Source organism: Puma concolor, chromosome A3 (assembly GCF_028749965.1).
Source record: "Puma concolor isolate L17-30 chromosome A3, mPumCon1.1.hap2, whole genome shotgun sequence".
Taxonomy (NCBI): domain Eukaryota; kingdom Metazoa; phylum Chordata; class Mammalia; order Carnivora; family Felidae; genus Puma; species Puma concolor.
Genome location: NC_141669.1, coordinates 109,095,984 through 109,116,863, shown reverse-complemented (window position 1 = coordinate 109,116,863; position 20,880 = coordinate 109,095,984). Strand labels below are relative to the sequence as shown.

The window sequence follows — 20,880 nt, the reverse complement described above, 5'->3', positions numbered from 1 at the left end:
ATGTGCAGTGAGAAATATGTGTGATAGGCTGTTACTTTTTTGTTTTGTTTTCTTTTCAACAACTGATGCATGAAGGTAATAATTTTTGTGATGGGAAGCACTCAGGGTAGGACAGGGTAGAAAAATACCAAGAATGTCTGTTGAATATCTATGCTTGTTGACATAGAGGTATCAATTGGGTAGTTGAATATAGTAGTTTGGAGTTGGAAGAAGTCATGGTTGGAGGTAAATTTGAGAGTTGTCAGCATATGGATGATCAAGTCTGGGTGAAATTAAATGACTGGGTTAAAGAAGAGATAGGATCAGAGAAATGAGCAGTGAGTAGAGTAATAAAAAAGGAGCCAGGAAAGGACACTGAGAAAGAACAGCTGGTGAGCAAGGAAGAAAATTAGGCCTTCAGATGTCCCAGAAGTTAAGTGAAGAAAGTACTTCAATTGCGTTGAGGTCAAGTACGCTAAAAATGTAGAATACGTTGGTGACCTTTCTGACCACCATCTCTAAAGGAATGGGGACTGAATGGGTTGGCAACACATGTGAGGTGTAATGACAGAGACCTTGCTTTGAGGAAGTTTTGCTTTGAACGGGTATCGGGAAGTGTAGGGTCAAGGGAAGGTAGTTTTTAAAGCTATATATACTGGGGAAATTTTTGTTGTTAATTAACTGGTTAATTAAATGACCAGGTAAAAAGGAGATTGATGATGCAGGAGAGATGGAGGAGAAGAAAGGCAAATCACAGAAGGGGAGAGGGCCTAGGATCAGGAATCAGGGAAGGCAGAGAGAATGTGAATGGATGCAGGTAAGTGGTGGATTTGCAGGTGGGAATATAAGGGAGTGTTAACAACCTGTTTCTATTTTTCAAGGAAAGTATAGATAAGAACATGAGTTGGAGTGAAGGAAGACTAGGCTTCAGGTGAGAACAACAGTATGAAAAGAGAAGGTAAACACAGGCAGGTATGGGATTGCCAGGCAGTACTGCATGCCCATGGGAGATTTGTGGTCCTGAATTTGAAGTGAGACCAGTTAGCCCATTTATGTATTCTTGAGCAATGGTCAGCTGCTTAGGTGCAGGCCTGGAGTAAATGGATAGTTGTGTGTAAGCAGGGTGAAGAGTGAAGTAAGGGAGTTAACAGATGTTTGCAAAGGAGTGGTGATGTTGATGACCTTGGAATCTAATGTGGGTGGAGGAACAGGGAGGACCAGATGGAATGGTGGTGGAAAAGTGGGAGATTAAGTTCCTCCAGATCAGAAACTGAACTGAAACCTGAATCTTCCCAGGCCCCAGTACCCAGTTCTAGGTACTTTCTGTTAGACATTGTTACTTGTAGTATACTTAAGAAAAAAAAAATAGGTTATTTTGGTTAGTGTAGTAATAGCTAGTAACTGCTTTTTTTGAGGATTTGCCAAGTACTAAACAAGTATTAATCCCCGTTATGTGCTGAAGACCATCAACCCTTTGAGGTAGGTTTTGCAGATAAGGAAGGGGAAACTTATGCCAAATAACTTCCCCAAGGTCACATAGGTAATAAATGGCTGAACCAGGACTTGAACCAGTTATGTTCTGCCACAGAGCAAGTTCTTAACCATTGTCCTGTACTTCTGTCTCTAACTCACTGGAATACTTGAGATATACAGAACTTATTTATCCTTTAAAATGTACCATGTTAAATTATGTCTAAGTTAATTTGATCTTTTTCCTTGGAAATAGGACTAGAAAATCCAAACATTTGTTGAAGCTTGAAGTTAAATGAGTGAAAGCCAAGTAGGGACTTGGAAAGCCAGAAAATAACCTCCCTTACTTAATGGGAATAGATGATAGATACTTGGTTTCGATTCATATTGTGACCCCAGGGTGATGAGATCTTCCCATTTGTCAAGTGAAACTTGAGGTCTGGATTTTTGTGGTTAATTTTTGAATATTTAAATGTTGGCAACGAATTTACATTTTTTTTTTTTTTTTAATTTTTTTTTTTTTTTTTTTTTCAACGTTTATTTATTTTTGGGACAGAGAGAGACAGAGCATGAACGGGCGAGGGGCAGAGAGAGAGGGAGACACAGAATCGGAAACAGGCTCCAGGCTCTGAGCCATCAGCCCAGAGCCCGACGCGGGGCTCGAACTCACGGACCGTGAGATTGTGACCTGGTTGAAGTCGGACGCCTAACCGACTGTGCCACCCAGGCGCCCCGAATTTACATTTTTAAAAGTGCTGGGCAGGTTGAACAAAAGTCCTCCCAGGCCCGATTTGGCCCATTGATAACCATGTACACCCTCTGCTTTAAAATGCAATTTGCCTTCAGGAATAGTTAATAAGTAATTTGCATGTCAAAATTTTTACGTAGGCCAGGTACAGAGGATTGAGTTTTTTATTCACATACAGTCAGACCTGGAACTAACAGTTGCACGAAACAATAAAAAAAGAAAAATGATAACAGTGAAAACTTAAGAGTGTTGGATCATATCATAGAAAAGTAGGTAGGAGTGAGAGTCACAAGTCTGGCCTTGCAAGCAAAAGCAGCTATTTTGGCTGTAGTGAAATAGCCCAAGGCTTTCAAAGGGGAGGGGCTCCTAGTCCTTGTTCTGTCAGCCATGCTTTCTGTGAGTTTTATTTGGGTTCTTTACATCTTTAAATTTGCGTCTGAGTTCAATCCGCAAAAGGGCCTTATGAAAATATAAGAAATACCTGAAGGCCTTGAGAAAGAAAAGTACTGTAGAAAAGTGAAGTTATTTTCAGACCAGTTGGTAATTTGGAAGCTGAATATATACTAGTGAAAGAATGAGAAGGTTTGGGGGTAAGAAACAGAAGAGGTTTTATTAACTTTTTATGAAAATACAGTTGTTTTCTGGTATCTATTAACTTTCAAGGTATCTGCTCTGTACGGATCCTGACATTTATTAAAAAAAACTTCTATTTTCAGTTGGATGGATTTATTGCTCGAAACTGGGCCAATCAAAAATCAGCTTTGGGAAGTGCTCTTGATCCACTTGCTGATAAAATACTTATCAGTATCTTATATGTTAGCTTGACCTATGCAGATCTTATTCCAGGTAAGAACGCCATCATGAGTACTTTTAAATAGCATAGGGAAGATTGACATTAGTCAGTTTAGGATTTCTCTTGATTGAGAGAGAGATAATTTTTGTTCCAAAAGTATATTTTTCAACTTTAAACTATTTCCCTAATTTTAAATTATTGAATTGCTTTGCTTGTCAGGCTGTTACTTTACTTTAGAATTTATGTCCTCGTTATATTAGTAGAATCTGTTGTTTTCTTAGATTGTTGAAAGTTAAATTTAAGCAAATATTATTTCACAGTGCCAATTCATATCAGTCTAGAATTTTTTGAAATAATATTTTATACCCTTATTGCCTAGTTTTTTGAAAGCAATTTAAAGTTTTCAGAAGTCTATTATATATTAAGTGCAATTTGATCATAAAAAACGAGAGCTTTGAAATCCTGAGGACATCTATAAAACTTCACATTAGTATTACTTAGACACTGTTAGGGAGTTTCAAATCATATATAGTTTGTTCATATCTAAATACTCTTTCTAACAGAATTGTATAATCTTTTGCTTTGTATTTTGCATGCGCTTTTCTGTTGTTCATTTTCTACTTAAGCTATTATTTCTTAGTTTTTCTCCCTTGGGTCAGATGAAACTGTTAATTTCCAAGTGTTAGAAATAGAATCTGAGAATAAAGAAAGTGCTGCCACATGGTCCTTCAATAAATAGCATGTTATTGACATTTGATAGGAAGAAGTGTAATGGTGTTTCAGTCTAGTATAGTTTCCTCAATATAGAGGCTTTTACTTTTAGGCTTTTAAATTCCCATACCAAATTAAAAATAAATCAGATTAATGTTTATATTTATGTGTTTCTTTGAAAGTCAGATTTTTGGTATGCATATGGTTGGGGGGTGTTGAAGGGGTAGGGGTACTCTCATTCTAATACAGTATGGGGGGAGGAAAGGAACCTAAGGAGCATTCTGTTGACACTGTTTAAAATCCAAATGATCTTGTGTGTGCATGTGTGCATGTGTGTGCATACTTTCATGACTCTGATTTTTTAGAGTTATTTTGTATTTTGTTGTATTATTTTATGGAGGTTGACCAGATATTTCACTTTTGAACATAGAATTTGTATCCAGGTTTTAGTAATTATAGATAATGTTGCTGTGACCTTTACCTAAATAATTGGTGTAGGTTGCTTTGCAAGCCGAGACTTCTCTTCTATCATTCTGGGAATTTCTGTTGTCTCTCTTCTGTGTGGGTCTGTTTTTCCAAGCTCCTATGGCTTCCTTGTTGAGATCTTCCTTTGGATGGAGTGCAGCCTCTAGTTGTTTCTTGTGCAAGGATGCAGTGTGGCAGCCAGCATTTTAGAGGTTCACAGTGTCTTTATTATACAGATTTCTAAGATACCTTTATTCTGCCCTCCATGCTTGATTGAGATTTGAATTGAGCATAATTTTCAATTGCAGATTATTTTCACTCAATTTTGAAGAATCCTGTTCTGTGGATTTCCAAATTCCATCATGCTATTGAGATATCTCATGCCATTCTGGTACCTTTTTCTTGATATGTGATTATGTTTTGTACTGGAAAGTTTTTAGGAATTTTTTTTTATTCACATTTTTTCTAGTTGATGTTTTAGAAAAAAATTCTCTCCTAAAAATTAATTTTCTAGCTATTTCTGTGGTTACCCAATTATCCCAGCACTTTATTGAAAAGTCTACTTTCCAGACTCATCATACTGTCATATATACATGGGTCCATTTCTGGGTTGTCTGGTTATTCCCCACTCATTTGTCTATTTTTGCACCAGTACCATTCTTAATTATTATTGCTTTACTAAATAATAGAGCAAGTCCTTCCACCTTTGATATTCTTTTTTTTTTTTTTTTTTTTTTAACATTTATTTATTTTTTTGGGACAGAGAGAGACAGAGCATGAACGGGGGAGGGGCAGAGAGAGAGGGAGACACAGAATCAGAAACAGGCTCCAGGCTCTGAGCCATCAGCCCAGAGCCTGACGCGGGGCTCGAACTCACGGACCACGAGATCGTGACCTGGCTGAAGTCGGACGCTTAACCGACTGCACCACCCAGGCGCCCCCACCTTTGATATTCTTAACCCCTTTCCATTTTGTGTGTAAATTTTATTTTTTTAATATTTTTATTTTTTAATTTGTTTTTATGTTTATTTTTTTTATAATTTTTTTTATGTTTATTCATTTCTTGAGAGAGACAGAGCATGAGCAGGGGAGGGGCAGAGAGAGAGAGGGAGTCACAGAATGCGAAGCAACCTCCAGCTCTGAGCTGTCAGCTCAGAGCCCGATGCGGGGCTTGAACTCACTAGCAGTGAGATCATGACCTGAGCTGAAGTTGGACGTTTAATGGACTGAGCCACCCAGGCTCCCCAATGTTTGTTTATTTTTGAGAGAGAGAGAGAGAGAGCGTGAGCAGGGGAGGGAGAGAGAGAAAGGAAGATAAAGAATCTGCAGCAGGCTCCAGGCTCTAAGCTGTGAGCACAGAGCCTAATGCAGGCAGGGCTTGAACTCACAAACTGTGAGATCATGACCTGAGCTGAAGTCGATTAACCAACTGAGCCACCCAAGCGCCCCTAAATATATGTTTTTAAAGTTAATTTATTTAAGCAATCTCTAAACCCAACATGGGGCTTGAACTCATGACCCTGAGATAACAGCCTGATGCTCCACCAACTGAGCCAGCCTGGTGTTCCTCATGTGTAAATTTTAGAATCAGCTTTTCCAGCTCCCAAGAAAAACCTGTTGGAATTTTAATTGGGATTTCATTGAGTTTCTAGATCTATTTGAAAGAATTGATATCTTTACAATATTGATCTTCCAGTTCACAAGCATGATATATCTGCTCTACTTAGGTCTTTTTATAATGTCAGTATGTTAGTTTTCTTCAGAGAGGTAATAAACAATTTTTTATTAAATTTATTCCAAGTTGCTGGGTAATTTTGATGTTTTCTAAATGGTAGCTTTTACTATTTCATTTTCTCTTTTTTTTTAATTGTTATTTTTGAGAGAGAGAGTGAGTGGAGGAGGGATAGAAAGAGAGGAAGACACAGAATCCGAAGTAGGCTCCAGGTTCTGAGCTGTCAGCACAGAGCCTGATGTGGGGCTTGAACCCACAAAATGTGAGATCATGACGTGAGCCGGAGTCTGACGCTCAACCTACTGAGCCACCCAGGCGCTCCTCAACATTTTGCTATTAAATAAGATATTTCCTATAGGGTTATGTAGATAGATCTCCTTTTTTCAGGTTATGGAAGTTCACTTCTCTTGGGAGTTTGCTGATAGTTTTTATTACAATTGGGTTTTGAATTTTATAAAATTCTTTTTCTTCATGTATTATGAGACTTGTGTTTATTTTCCTTTTAAGCTGTTAATATGTGATGAATTATATTTTTGATTTTCTAATGTCAAACCAACCTGAAATTCCAGCTATACATCTAACACGGTCATGATATATTATGAAAATATTGCTAAATTTGGTTTCTAATATTTTGTTGAGGATTTCATATCCATGCTCACAAAGTTGACTTGGAATTTTTTTCTCTGAATATCCTTGTTAGGTTTTAGTATCAAATTTATGTTAATCTCATAATAAGAGTTAGGAAGTCTACTTTTTTTCCCCATCTTGGGAGATGTTTGTGTGAGTTTGCAACATTCCCTCTTTAAATGTTTGCTAGAACTTATTGAATTGAGGACTGGAGTTTTCTTTAGGAAAGAGTTTTCAAATAGGTGATTCATTTTTTTTTGTTATAGGATGATTCAGATTTTCTGGTTCATCTTTTGTCTGTTTGGTAAGTTATGGTGTTTTTCTAAGAACTTGTCCATTACAGCTCCATTTATAAAGATTTACCATTACCTATTTAGTATCCACATTAACTTTGATGTCTGTAGAGTATGTAGTGATGCCCCCCTTTTCATTCTGATTATTAGTTCTTTGTCTCTTCTTTTTTCCCTTGAATCGTCTTAACAGAGGTGTGTCAGTTTTATGAATCTTTTCGAAGAACCAATTACGGGTTTTGTCTGATAGGCTTACTCCATTAAATCTTGCTTTTTAAAAAACATTTATTTATTTTGAGAGAGAGAGCACAAGTGAGAGAGGGGCAGAGGGAGAGGGAGAGAGAGAATCCCAAGCAGACTCTGCGCTGTCAGTGCAGAGCCCAGCATAGGGCTTGATCCCACGAAATGTGAACTCATGACCTGAGCTGAAATCAAGGGTTGGTCACTTAATTGACTGAGCCACTCATACACCCCTAAATCTTGCTCTTTCATTTATTTCTCCAGGTTTCCTTTGCTGTTCTTTCTCTAAATTCTTTAGATCAGTTCTGTTTAGTAGAAGTATAATGGGAGCCATATATGAAATTTAAAACTTTCTAGTAACTATATTAAAAGCAAAAGGGAATAAGTGAAAATAATTTTAATAATGTTTAACCTACTAGATGAAAAATATTGTCATTTCAATGTGTAATCAGTAAAAAATTAGTGAGTGTTTTTTCATATTATGCTCTTAAAAGCCAGCATGTAGTTTTCATTTATAGCACCTCTCATTCAGACTGGCCACATTTCAGGTGCTTGTGGCTATTGTATTGAACAGCACAGCTGTGAATGAATATTTAACTCATTGCTTTTTAGCTTTTCTAAAGTTCACATTTAGGGCGGGCTATACATTTTGTCTTAAGTATCACTTTCACTGCATTGCATCTGTTGATATGAGTATTTTTGCCATTATTGAGTTCAAAATCTATTTCCATTTTAATTTTTTTCTTTGGCTTATAGGGCTATTAGAAATGTATTTCATAATTTGTGGGGTTTTCTAGGTATCTTTTTATTATTAATTTCAAGCATAATTACCTTGTATCCAGAGAACATGCTCGGATTTTAGCAGTGCTTTAGCCCAGTATTCAAATTTTATAAAAATTTTATGTGTGCTTCAAATGAATGTGTATTCTGGGGCACCCAGGTGCCTCAGCTGGTTAAGCATCTGACTCTCGATTTCAGCTTGGGTCATGATCTCTCGCTTTCTGAGATCTAGCCCCATGTCAGGCTCTGTGCTGATGGTGCAGAGCCTGCTTGGGATTCTCTCTCTCTCTCTCTCTCTCTCTCTCTCTCTCTCTCTCTCTCTCTCTCTCCTCCCTCCCTCTCTCCCTCCCTCCCTCCCTGCCTCTTTCCCTCTCTCTCAAAATGAATAAACATTTAAAAACAAACAAAAACAAACGAATGGGTATTCTGTAGTTAGTTGGTGATGTTCTGTAGTGATGTTCTATATACATCCAGTTGGTCAGATTTTAAATCCTGATGTTTAAATCTTTACTGACTTCTTTTTTTCTGTTTGATCTGCTTGTTTCTCAGTTACTGAGAGAGTAGGTTAGTTTTTCTACTTTGTGTCAAGTTTTCCATGATTTTTCTTTGTAGTTCCTATTTTTGCTTTGTGCCTTTTGAAGTCCTGTTAAGTGTATGTGAATTAGATTTTTGTGTCTTCTTGGTAAATTGAATGTTTTATTATGAAGTGACCCTCCATATCTTCACTAATGATTATTGCCTTAAAGTGTGTTTTGTTGAATATTATACCTCCACTAGCTTACTTTTGGTCAGTGTTTGCCTGATAGATAAATCTTTCACTTTCAACTTCTCCATATCTTTATATTTTAGATACTTCTTATAAATAGCATATAGATAGATGGGTTTTCTCTATTTTAGCCAGTCTAACACTATTTTGTGTTTCAACTGGAACATTTAATCCATTAACATTTATTGTGATTACTAATATTTGTGTAGCAGTCTTTATGTGTTCTATTTGGCTCATATGTGCTTTTCTATATTTGTATATATCTTTTACATTATACTTGTTTTCCCTGTGTGCCAGTTTGGAAGTGTTACACTCTGTTTTCATTGAGTTATTCTCAAAATTATATTATTCATCCTTATCAAAGTTCAGTGTTAACAAATATGCACTCTGGGCACTGGCAGGGCTTGAGAATGCTTTACCTCCATTTATTCCTTTTTCAACTTAGATTATTGTTGCCATACTTTGATTTTATATACTTCTTAAACCCACATGATATTGTTTATACAGTATTCATTTAGATGTATCTTCATATTTACTTTTTTCTGGCTTATATTTTTGGTGTATGTCACACCTTCCATCTGGGATCATTTTCCTTTTGTCTAAAGTATATCTTTGGAAATTCTTTTAATACAACTCAACTGGTGGTACATTCTTGTCTTTAGTTTCTTTGAAAATATTTTTATTTTGCCTTTATTCTTTTGTATGTATAAGAACATTTAAGTTCTACTCGCCTGGCAGATTTCAGTTAATACAATACTAATACAGTGTAATCAACTCTAGTTACCATATTCTACATCAGATCCCTGGACCGTATTCATCTTAAAACTGGAAGTTTGCAGCCTTTTATCAGTTTCTTCCTATTTCTCTTCCATCCTCCAGCCTCTGGCAACTACTTTTTTACTTGCTATTCCTAGGAGTTCAACTTTTATTTTATTTCATTTTTTTAGATTCCACATATAAGTGATACTGGGCAGTGTTTGTCTTTCTCCGATTTTGCCTTTGTTCTTGAAGGATATTTTTATTGAGTATAGAAGTCTAGGTTGGTAGCCATTTCATCGTATTTAACATATTGTTCAGTTATCTTTTCATTTCCATTATTGGTATATAAGAAATCAACTGCTAATCCATTTCTTTTTTGAAGTTAACTTTTTTACTCTGGCTGTTTTTAAGATTTTCTCTTTGCCTTTGGGGTTTTCCACAGTAATATATCTGGTTATGAGTGTCTTTTTTATTTATCTTGCTTGGGATTTGTTGGGCTTTTTATGATGTCCTTAATCAGTTGGAATTAAAGTAGTTCTTACTAACAAACGGAATGGGGAAATTTGTTTCCTCTTCCCATTCTCTTTGTGACTTTATGTCTTTTCATTCCCTCACTGTCATCTTAGAAGGGTTTTAGGGGGAGAAATGTATATATGTTGTCTTAGCATTTTGTTATTTTTATACTGCCTGCATTTTTGTAAAAGTTCCATCCACCTTGGTTTGAATAGCTTTGTTTTGCCGAGAGTAAAAAATGTGCTTCCTTTCTCAGCTAGGGTAATTCCACTTTTCTTGCTCTTTCTATGGGAGGGGAGATAAGGATGAAAAAAACTTACTTGATTTATTACATTTATAACAGTCTGGGATGTGAGTCTAAGTTAATTTCTACTGTGTATGTATTCTGCCACATTTACTAAATAGTGATTTTCATTCTTTTCATTATATTATTACTGGTTTACTGTATAGCAAATTGTTATTGCTGGTTTAAGTCCATTTCTGGAATAATTATTCTGCTAAATTAAATTTTATTGTTTTCAATGCAGTAACCTATGATATTGATAGTACCACTTGTAATATGTAAAAGTGACTTTGTTTTATTAATTTCCCTTGAATGCTAATAAAACTTGTCAATGATGTACGTCTTTGTTGCAGACATTCACCTCTGTTTCAGACAGGGTTAGCAAGTAAGGAGGAAACCTTGGAACAATACCTGACACATTTTTACACATTTCTACCCCCACTAACACACTATCATACTCTGATAGGCAAAGTGGAAGCTGCTCTAGCCTTGGAATAAGAGGGAAGGGAAGGCTGGAGAGAAAAGAGGAGCAGTGAGAAGATACAAAAGCCAGGGACCTGGATAGAATTGCCCAAAGAACCAAAGTAAGACCCTGTATATATGCTGTCAGTGTATAAGAGGCCTTAGAGATCAGCCGGTGCTGCGGTAGGGTTCCAGCCTGGCCATACGTGAAAATCCCCCAGGGAGCTTTCATCTGCGCTTTTATGAAACCCTCCCAGGGTGATACTGTGGTGGGCAGTCAGTTTAGAGAGCACTTGATTTTTGTTAACAGTCCTTTCCTCCAGGCTGTTACAGATGGTAAGCTGAGACCAGAGATGCTAACTGCAACTCACACTGCTGGGTTGGAGCTGAATACACTGACCTCAGCATAGGCTGTGAATCCTGTAGACCTAGGTTCCGTTCCTGACTGTACTACTTACTAACTGGTGACCTTGGCCAGATTATATAATCTGCCTGAGGCTTGTTTTCCTTATTGGTAAAAAGGGGACAATGATGGTCCCTATTTTGTGGAGTTGATAGGTAGATTAGATGACAATATGTATGAAATGCTTCAAACAGTGCCAGATGCTCAATAAATGGTAGTTTTGGTGGTTAATAGTTAGAACAAGAATGCGTGTCTTTGCAGTATATTAAATTGTCTCATCTTTTTTGTAGAAGCTTCTTATTTAGGATTGATAATATTCCTTTTTCCTCTATGATGACACAGTAACAGGTGTTTACTCTCTTCTAAAGTTGTGTTTAGGACGTTTACTATATGTAATTTGCATGAGCTTGTTGCATCTTAAAATCTGATGGGTTCTGTCAGCTAATGACTGCTGTTGAAAAGTTTGTTTTACAAACACGAAAATTCTCCTAAAATCGTGACTGGCTTCTTCTGTTATTTGACTCCTACAGCTGTGTCTTCTGTGTGCTCCAAGTACCATGAGCATTTTTTCTTTGAAATAGTCTTGTCATCAAGGACTAGGCCAAGGATCTACCCATACATCATAACTATAACCAACAGAGATTTAAATGTTAAATCTGTAGTTAGATTTTGTTCAAGTTGCAAAACCAATAGAATGGCAGAACTGGAGAGGACCATAAATAAACATGATCTCAAAAGTAATTCGTAGAAAAACTGTTTGAAAGTATAATGGAAGGGATATTCGTGACCCTGTTATTTTAGTTTGAAACAATTTAACTGAGTGTCAGGATTTTTTTCTCTTCTTAAAACAATTTTATTTATTTATTTTTAGAGTGAGAGTGCTTGCATGTATACATGTGTGCAAGCAGGGCAGGGACAGAGGGCGAGGGAGAGAGAATCTCCAGCAGGCTCCACACCCAGTGTAGAGCCCGATGCAGGGCTCCATCTCAGGACTGTGAGATCATGACCTGAGCCAAAATCAAGAGTTTAAGGCTTAACCATCTGAGCTACCCAGGCACCACTTTTCTCTCTCTCTTTTTTTTTTTATCGTTTTTTAAATAAAGTTTATTTATATTGAGAGAGAGTGTGCTTGGGGGAGGGGTGGAGAGAGAAAGAGAGAGAGAGAGAGAGAGAGAGAGAGAGAGAGAGAAAGAAAAGAAAAGAAAAGAAAAGATCCCAAGCAGGCTCCCAACTGTCAGCACTGAATCTGATGCGGGGCTTGAACATGAGATCATGACCTGAGCCTGAACTGACTGAGACACCCAGGTGCCCTGCCCCTTTTCTCTTAAAAAAAATTTTTTTTTCTAATAAAAGCAGTATATGTTCTTGGCTAAGACTTCCTGCAGCACAGAGGATGTGAAGTGAAATAAGACCTCCGCCCTCCCATTGTTATTCAGCAAGAGAGTTCTTTGGGTATCAGTCTAAAATATTTTGCTGGCTCTTGCTCTGGGGCCATGCTATAGAACCTTAAGAATAATGAGAAAACTATTAACAGGTTAAATAAGAATTTATTGAATGAATGGGCAGGAGAAAAAAATAGCAATTGCAGGGGTAGGAACTGGCCAGACACGAATTAAAATATTTGGCTTCTCCATAAGTGGTACATATAGCAAATTTTACTGCTTATAAAATAGTACAGAATGCAGAAGCCATCAGAGCATCTGAGTCACCATAATAAAGTCTTCCAGTAACCTTTCCAGTCTTCACCGTCCTATTCGTTCCATGTAAGTATAGTGATCATGGTGATCATTTTTCCAAATTCACAAAGCTGAGAAGTAACAAAGGAGATTGTGGGGACTGAGTAGAGCTGACACTTAATAGCTACAGCTTAAAAACATATGCAAGAAGGAAAAGAGGCAAGAGGATCAACATTCTGAAAAGCAGACGTAGACTTTTAAAAGCCATAGTCTGTTCTTCACTTGGCTTGAGATAGGTTAAAGAAGAACATAAAAATTACTGGTTCACTACAAGGTCCCTAAACCATCAATAAGTATTTATTATAACATTTTTATGTATGTGAAACACCAGTTTATATTAAGGTTGAATGAGGCTTTAGAGTAAGTGTAATATCAGTAATTTCCAAAATCCCAATCAGAATTATTTTTTATACTTCATTTTCAGTTCCACTTACTTATATGATAATTTCAAGAGATGTAATGTTGATTGCTGCTGTTTTTTATGTCAGATATCGAACTCTTCCAACACCGGTGAGTTTGTTTAAAAAAAAATTCTTTTACTATTACTTATAACTTAAGGCAAAAAAAAGAAAAGAAAAGAAAAAAACCCCACTATATTGAATCCAGAGTTTCACTTTATGGGAGTAATTTATGGCCATTAGGTTTTGATCCATTTACCAAGAATATTTTATAAATTTTTTTTTTTCAACGTTTATTTATTTTTGGGACAGAGAGAGACAGAGCATGAACGGGCGAGGGGCAGAGAGAGAGGGAGACACAGAATCGGAAACAGGCTCCAGGCTCTGAGCCATCAGCCCAGAGCCCGACGCGGGGCTCGAACTCACGGACCGTGAGATCGTGACCTGGTTGAAGTCGGACGCTTAACCGACTGCGCCACCCAGGCGCCCCAAGAATATTTTAAAAACACACACAACTGTTATCTTGCTGTTTGAATCACCTGCTATGGTAGTTGTTCAGTGAACACGTGAATGACCAATTTTAAAAGTGCATGTTTCATAACCAAATTATGGAAAGAGCCCAAATGTTCATCGACTGATGAATGGATAAAAATGTGGTGTATATATATACAATGGAATATTACTTGCTAATCAAAAAGAATGAAATCTTGCTGTTTGAGACAATGTGGATGGAACTAGAGTGTATTATGCTAAGCAAAATAAGTCAGAGAAAGACAAATATATTATTTCACTCATGTGGGATTTAAGAAACAAATGAACATAGGGGAAGGAAAGAAAAAATAAAAACAGGGAGGCAAACCATAAGAGACTCTTAAATACAGAGAACAAACTGAGGGTTGCTGGAGGGGTGATGGGTAGGGGGATGGGCTAAATGGGTGATGGGCATTAAGGAGGGCACTTGTTTGGATGGGCACTTGGTGTTATATGTAAGTGATGAATCACTAAATTCTACTACTATACGGAAACCAGTACTGCACTATATGTTAACTGTCTTGGATTTAAAGTTATAAGTTTATAAGTCAAAACGTTTTTAGTTGATAGCACATAAAACCCAGACCAGCTAGCCCTGTCCCTAGCAGCAAACTGTTAGGAGTTTTTGTATAACCAAGCCCCTTTTGCTGTCTGATTTAGCCTCTACTATGGATTGTCTAGATCTGGTTTTTAAAATCACAGTGTAATGGTTTGTTTGCATATTCATTGTTCTACGATGTTTAAGCACGTAGGGATTGCATAATAACCTCATCTTTTGATTCTCAGTGCAGTGAAAATAGCAGTATTTTATTAATTTTATTTTTTAGTCTATGAGAGAAAATACCATAAGGGAGATTTATTGAGTTTATGTAGAAAAGGATGTAGTCAAGTAGACTTTATGATAGGTACTATGTTAGAGTTGTATAGGGATTGAGTAATCTATAAATTAAAAAAACATCTGTTTTCAGTAACCTGTGTATGACTTAAAAGGAATATAGACACTGCTCATTTAGGGTAATAAAAGAAGATGCAGATAAAAGGCTTGCCTAACATAGAACCAGGCATGTGGTAAATACTCAGTAACTGTTACCTACATATGATACCAAAATGTTTTAAACTTGAATGATAAATTAAATAAACTTTATCTTTTTGTCCTCTGCCAGCGAACACTTTCTAAGTATTTCAATCCTTGCTATGCCACTGCTAGGTTAAAACCAACTTTCATCAGCAAGGTAAGAGATACACATGTCCTTTTAAGTGACTCCCCTGTGAATGGTTATTAAAATGAGTGTAAACCTCAGTCTGGAGCAGCTGACAGTGAGACAAATTTAAACGCCCTGACTGCACGGGATAGAGAGTGGGGTCATTAACCCAGTTCTTTTTTTCTTTCTAGCTTTTTGGGTCTTTAGTATATGCGTTGTATTTTCTATTGGTGGTCTGAGCATCTAAGTTTCTGAATGAGGTATTAGGGCCACCGTTTAGGGAAGGTGGAGGAGGTGGAAATGTAATCACAGCTTGATTGAGATACAAAAATATAATGGAGGTTCCTTTCTGGTTTCATTACCCACCTTTCTGTGGTGGAAACACCATAAAATTGGGCCCTTCATTTTCAAGATTGATTATTCCATGAAAAAGATAGGAACAAGTTTTCAGTACTGATAAACCACTGCTCCTCTTAAGTTGTCCATCTGTTTTTCCTGAGCCCTTTTTAGGACAGCAACTGTGCCAATCTTTGCATACAGAGAGCGCACTATTAATGCCTCTCACGGCATGTTTGTTTTTCTAGTAGCCTTGATAATTTATTCTTTTGCCTTGTCCCTAGGTTAGGGACACAGATCATCTTTGGGACAGAGGGGTTAAATACTTTTATACCTAAAACTCCCTGGGGTTGACTTTTATCTACACTGATGGTGTGGGGTTTTTTTGTTTTTTGTTTTTGGATTTAAATGACTTATATTTGTATTAAGTACAGCAGTTTGAGTGTAGCACTGTTTAGAGAGTGACTTAAAGAGGTGCAAGAAGTTCTCCAGACAATTTTATTATTTATTTTTTTATTTTTTTAATGTTTATTTTTGAGAGAGCAAGAGAGAGAGGGAGAGAAAGCATGTGCACATGAGCATGGGAGGGACAGAGGGAGAGGGAGACAGAGGATCCGAAGCGGTCTCCTCGCTGATGCAGAGCGCCCAGTGTAGGGCTCCAGTTCATGAACTGTGAGATCATGACTTGAGCCAAGGTTGGAAGCTTACCCAGGCTCCCCTCACTATTTATTTTTTAAGATGAAGTGGAGTCCTTGTCTTTTGGTTGCAGATTGGACTCTAGAACAGAGATGCTTCTGTGCATGTTTCCTAGTGCTTCATACTTGACACACTTCCCAGCATGCTTCTCAGGATGAGGAGGCAGTCTCCAGTGCATTTTTGGTTCTGTTTTCTTCCTTATCTCTTCCCTGCTGTCTTGTAATGTAGGGAAACCTACTCATTTCTTCCAGGGCCTCTCTTACGGAGATGGGTGCATTTCAGTTTTCTGACCTCATAGGGTTTGTTGTCTGGGCAAGTGAAGGAGCACCAAATGAAGTGCTGGGGAATCTGGGTTCTAGGTTTGTTCTGTAACCTGCCGTGACTGCAGGCTAGTCACTCAGCTCATTACATTTTCTGTGAAGAGGTAGCTTTATTATTTCCACATTCACAGGGCTATTTTAACAGACAACTGAAAAAGGCAAAAAACTTTGCAACATTATTGAATTGCCATGGAAATTCAGGGTAGTAGTATTTTCTGACAGATGCCCTATCCTCACTGTCAAGGGCAGCTGTTCAGACAGAAGAGCTGGTTAGTGAAGTTCACCCTTTTGTATGCATGCCAGCTTCTTTGGCAAGGATATTACAACATCAAGCATGCTGAGGGTATGTCATGTTACAGCGTGATGGGCTGTGCCTTTGTCTTTTGAGCTTGAAACAGGATCTGGTTGGCATTGTTCATTTATGACTCCTTTTTTTTAGGTAAACACAGCAGTCCAGTTAATCTTGGTGGCAGCTTCTTTGGCAGCTCCAGTTTTCAATTACGCTGACAGCATTTATCTTCAGATACTGTGGTAAGCTAAATTTAGAATTACTGTCTTCAAATGTCAGCAAATTGGCTTATTATGGTAGTCTTAGAATTACTCGGTTCTTATTGTGTTTATTGAGCACCAGCTGGGTGAAGCTGTGGGCGGTATTTTATTGTATAATTGATACTATTCTTAAGTTTGCTATCAAGCATGGGATGTAGAAATTACAGTTTTCATGCAAGTTAAAAGGGTTGGACGTATAGATAAAGTAAGTATTGGGATTTTGGAGGAGGTAAAGATACTTGGTTCCAGGTAGGGAGAAGAGGGAAAGCTTCAGGGAGCAAGTGGCATTTGAGCAAGAGGTCTAGTGGGTTTATACAGGGACAGACGGGCGTGGGTGGGGTGGGGGGTAGGCCATTGAGGTGAAGGACTGACCTGAGCAGAGTCAGGAGTAGGAGAGCAGGTAGGGGAAAGTGCATCCAGCCTAGTGGCATAGGGACGTAGTGGGAGGGAAACTTGGAGAAAGGAGTTTGATTTTTATTTTATTGTCCTTACTTAGAGCCTTAACGTATCACCTTGAAAATATGTCAAATTCAAATGTTCAGAGTCCAGATGTGCCACGATGATACTGAAGCACTGTATTGTAGTACACTTTAAAACCTTTCCTGATGCAGTCTGAGCAAGCTAAAGAAGCATAAAAATGATACACATGCTAAACATTTTATTTTCTAAAATATAAGTGTACATTTATTCTGATTCATCCTACATCTTCTGATATAGGACCAATGCCTTTTCTTTGAGTATTGTTCCATCTGTGGGAGTTTTCCTCTGTGAATAAACTACATTCCTAATATAACCTGATTTTTACTTGCTGCTTCTTTGAACTTTTTTTTTTTTTTTTTTTTAGTTTATTTATTTTGAGAGAGGGAGAGAGCACACATGAGTCGGGGAGGAGCAGAGAGAGACAATCCCAAGCAGACTCTGTGCTGCTTCCTAAGACTTTTACAAAGCAGTCTAAGTACAGAAACTTTCTAGATTTTTACCATTTTTTCTGACCTTTCAACAATCATATTGCCTCCTTTGACAGTAGTTTTTAGCAACTCACTTTGTTATAAAGTGTTTCCAAGGCATCCAGCTTAGTTCTCAGAAATAGCACCTCTTCTTACATGTATGTTTCATTGGTTAGGTGTGAATTTAGATTACCAAGCTAGCACAGACAGCTTTGGGATGAAACAAAAATAGAGTCTCAGTGATCTCGCTCTTGGCTACTGGAAGCAGACATGCACAGGTGCACCCGTTAGGACATAAGCACTCAGCAAGCCATGAGCATCACTCAGTAACTTCAAAGAGAATCTGGTTAATTTGGCTGTTCACTTAAGGAAAAATTGTTTAAAAAAAAAAGCTGGAATTATTTAAAATGACCCTAGAATTCTGCAGGAAGGGGCTCCTGGGTGGTGTAGTAGGTTGAGTGTCCGACTCTTAATTTCAACTTAGATCATGATCTCACATCATGATCTCACACAGAGTTCATGGGTTTGAGACCCACATCCATGCTGTCAGCAGAGCCTGCTTGGGATTCTCTCTCCCTCTCTCTGCTGAGATCTCCCCCACTCACACTCTCTCTCTCAAAATAAATAAATAAACATTAAAAGAAAAAAGAATTCTGCAGGGAATAAAAGCCTAATATTCTAAGCAAGCATGAAGCAGTGGACAGAGCACATGGGCTCTAGAGATAAAACCATGCCAGGCTCCCACAGTGTTCTGTGGCCCTGAGCAAAGTTCTCTGGCGCTCCGTTTGCTCTTCTGTAAGATAAGGTTGTGAAAATAAAACTATAGCGTAAGACAGCTAGAGTAACGGCTGGGTAAAAGTGACAGTTGCTAGTATTATTTCTTTTCAGGCTCATTAACTAGATTAACTCTGTTCGACATTACTAGTTCAAATGAAATCTTGTAAGCAGTAGCTTTAGATTAGATTGTTGTAGCTAAAAGAATTCCACCCATAGCCCATTTGCTTTTTAAAGAACTATTAAATGTATTCTCTGTGATTCTCATGGTTACTGTTGTTTAGACTTGACAATTAAACTTTCTTTCTTTCTTCCATAAAAGGTGTTTTACAGCATTCACCACAGCTGCATCCGCTTACAGTTACTATCATTATGGTCGAAAAACTGTTCAGGTGATAAAGGGCAGATGAAAGTCATCCAGCATCATTAGCAAGGAAGCAATATGCATCATTGGTGGCAGGGCCGGTGGAGACCCACAGGACTTTCCATATTTGGGTGTTCAGCTTGAAAAAGGACTTGTCAGAACAAACCATGTCGTCAGAATTTAAGTAATGTGCATTGAAAATCAGCTTGATCATGGGCATATGCAGAATTTCCAATGTATTTTTAAATACAAATAAAACTATAATTTAGAATTTTTTATCTTAGGTTTCTTGATTAATTTATAAGGTACCAATTATTCCAATTATTGTCAGTCACTTTTTAATACATTTTTTAAAAACATAGTCCAGAGCATGGAAACTGAAGAGTTGCCACTTCTGTTTAACAGAATTTAGATTGCTTACAAAGCACTAGGGAATTTCCTGGATTTACGTATCCATTCTACACAACTTGGCTACACAGTTTTATGTTTGATTTTTAGAACTGTGTATACATTAATAGTTCGCGTGGTTAATATTTGATCATTTAGGATAATGACAATAAAGGTAGCTTAGTTATGGATGAAGTAAACTTGTAAAGAGACTTAAAATGCAGTAAGTTTTGAAAATTATAGGATCAAAATAGAAGGTATTGAAGTCCATGTTCAGTAGTCTTCCAGCCTCTCAGGTGCCTAATAGTTTATGTATCAGGATAACAAGTGACAGAGGTGGTTGAAATATGAAAGCATGTCCATTAGCCTGCACCATCCAGGAGGCAGTGAGTTACATCATGCCTTCCACCGTTTCTAACATAGCAATGTTTGTATGTTACTGGAACCTGTACCCACGTTATGTAAATAATATGAAACTGTATATTTTTCAAAAGTTTTTTTAAATTTTGGGGAATCTTTTGTTAAGATGTTAAAGGAATAAAAGAGCTGGAAAAGTCCCTTCAGTGGTGGTGGTCTGTATAACATGCTGTGAGCCTTGCTCTTGTGTTAAGTTTTCTGATTCGTAAAATCCATTCAGATATATCACTCGCACCGTCATTGTAAAAATAACTTTTTGGGGACCATCTGACTTACACGTCCTTACTCTGGCTACACCATCATGTTTGGAAGAGTGGGAGATGCAGGGAGAGAGGGGAGGAAGACCATGGCTGTTGCTGGTTTCTTCCTCTTAACAGTGGAGGCCTGTTGCTGCCCCCTGTCCCAAGTGAAATATGGAAGTGTGCAGTGAGATTATCCAAACACAGCTTGTTGAGCTGTGTTAAATTAAGATGCAAAGTTATAAGCAAAATTCACGCGTCTTGGTGCTGGCATCCTTGGATCAGTGTGTCCCTCAGTCACATTCAGTCCTGGCTTCCTTGTTTCCAGACTAGCAGCTGAGTTGCCCGTGGCCTGAAGTATACTGAAGCCTGCATCCAGGGACACGGTCACTGAATCAGATGGGCGGTGGTGTGAGGAAGAGAAGGATGGCCTGTGGCTGGCCATTTTCTCCTTCTGGAACCTCCTGTGTATAGTCTCATAGCTTGGGAGGTGGTGAAGCTGGAGGTGGAATCCCCACCCAGGAGCACGTTGAACACGCCGTGCCACTAGCAAAGTGCAAGCACACAAACGTTTTAAAATGGGATAACTTGAGATAAAGTGTGGGAAAAATTACAATTTTGTACTTCATTGTGTTTATTTTATGGTTTAGTGTTGATGCTATTTGGAGCTACTTACGGGTTGGGCCCATAGTCTCTTTTGTATGAAGGTCTTAATCTGGCTCTGGTTAGTACACCTCAACCGTTAGAAACATGGTACATGTTTCTCCAGGGTTTTGGATATTGAGCTGTAACAAAATGTAAATTCTGCTAGTTGACAAAACACTGGAATTGTATCAGACACATTAGAGTGTATACTCATGCGTACAGAGTTAGTAATGATACTCATTTTGGTGCCTCCACATAATGGATTCAATCCTGATAGGAACTAAAAAAGGCATTGAGATTATTACATGTCTGAAGACT

At 37.7% G+C, this 20,880-nt stretch overlaps 1 protein-coding gene across 1 annotated transcript in view; it reads left to right on the top strand.

Annotated features, from left to right (window-relative positions):
• CRLS1 (cardiolipin synthase 1) overlaps window positions 1-19,818 on the top strand; it is a 25,652-nt gene extending 5,834 nt beyond the window's left edge. The window contains exons 3-7 of the mRNA XM_025932271.2: window positions 2,914-3,043; window positions 13,182-13,267; window positions 14,850-14,918; window positions 16,680-16,771; window positions 18,833-19,818. Coding sequence (XP_025788056.1) covers window positions 2,914-3,043; window positions 13,182-13,267; window positions 14,850-14,918; window positions 16,680-16,771; window positions 18,833-18,920 — 465 coding nt within the window. The 3' untranslated portion in view covers window positions 18,921-19,818. The remainder of the gene's footprint in view (window positions 1-2,913; window positions 3,044-13,181; window positions 13,268-14,849; window positions 14,919-16,679; window positions 16,772-18,832) is intronic.
• Window positions 19,819-20,880: the final 1,062 nt, after the last annotated feature.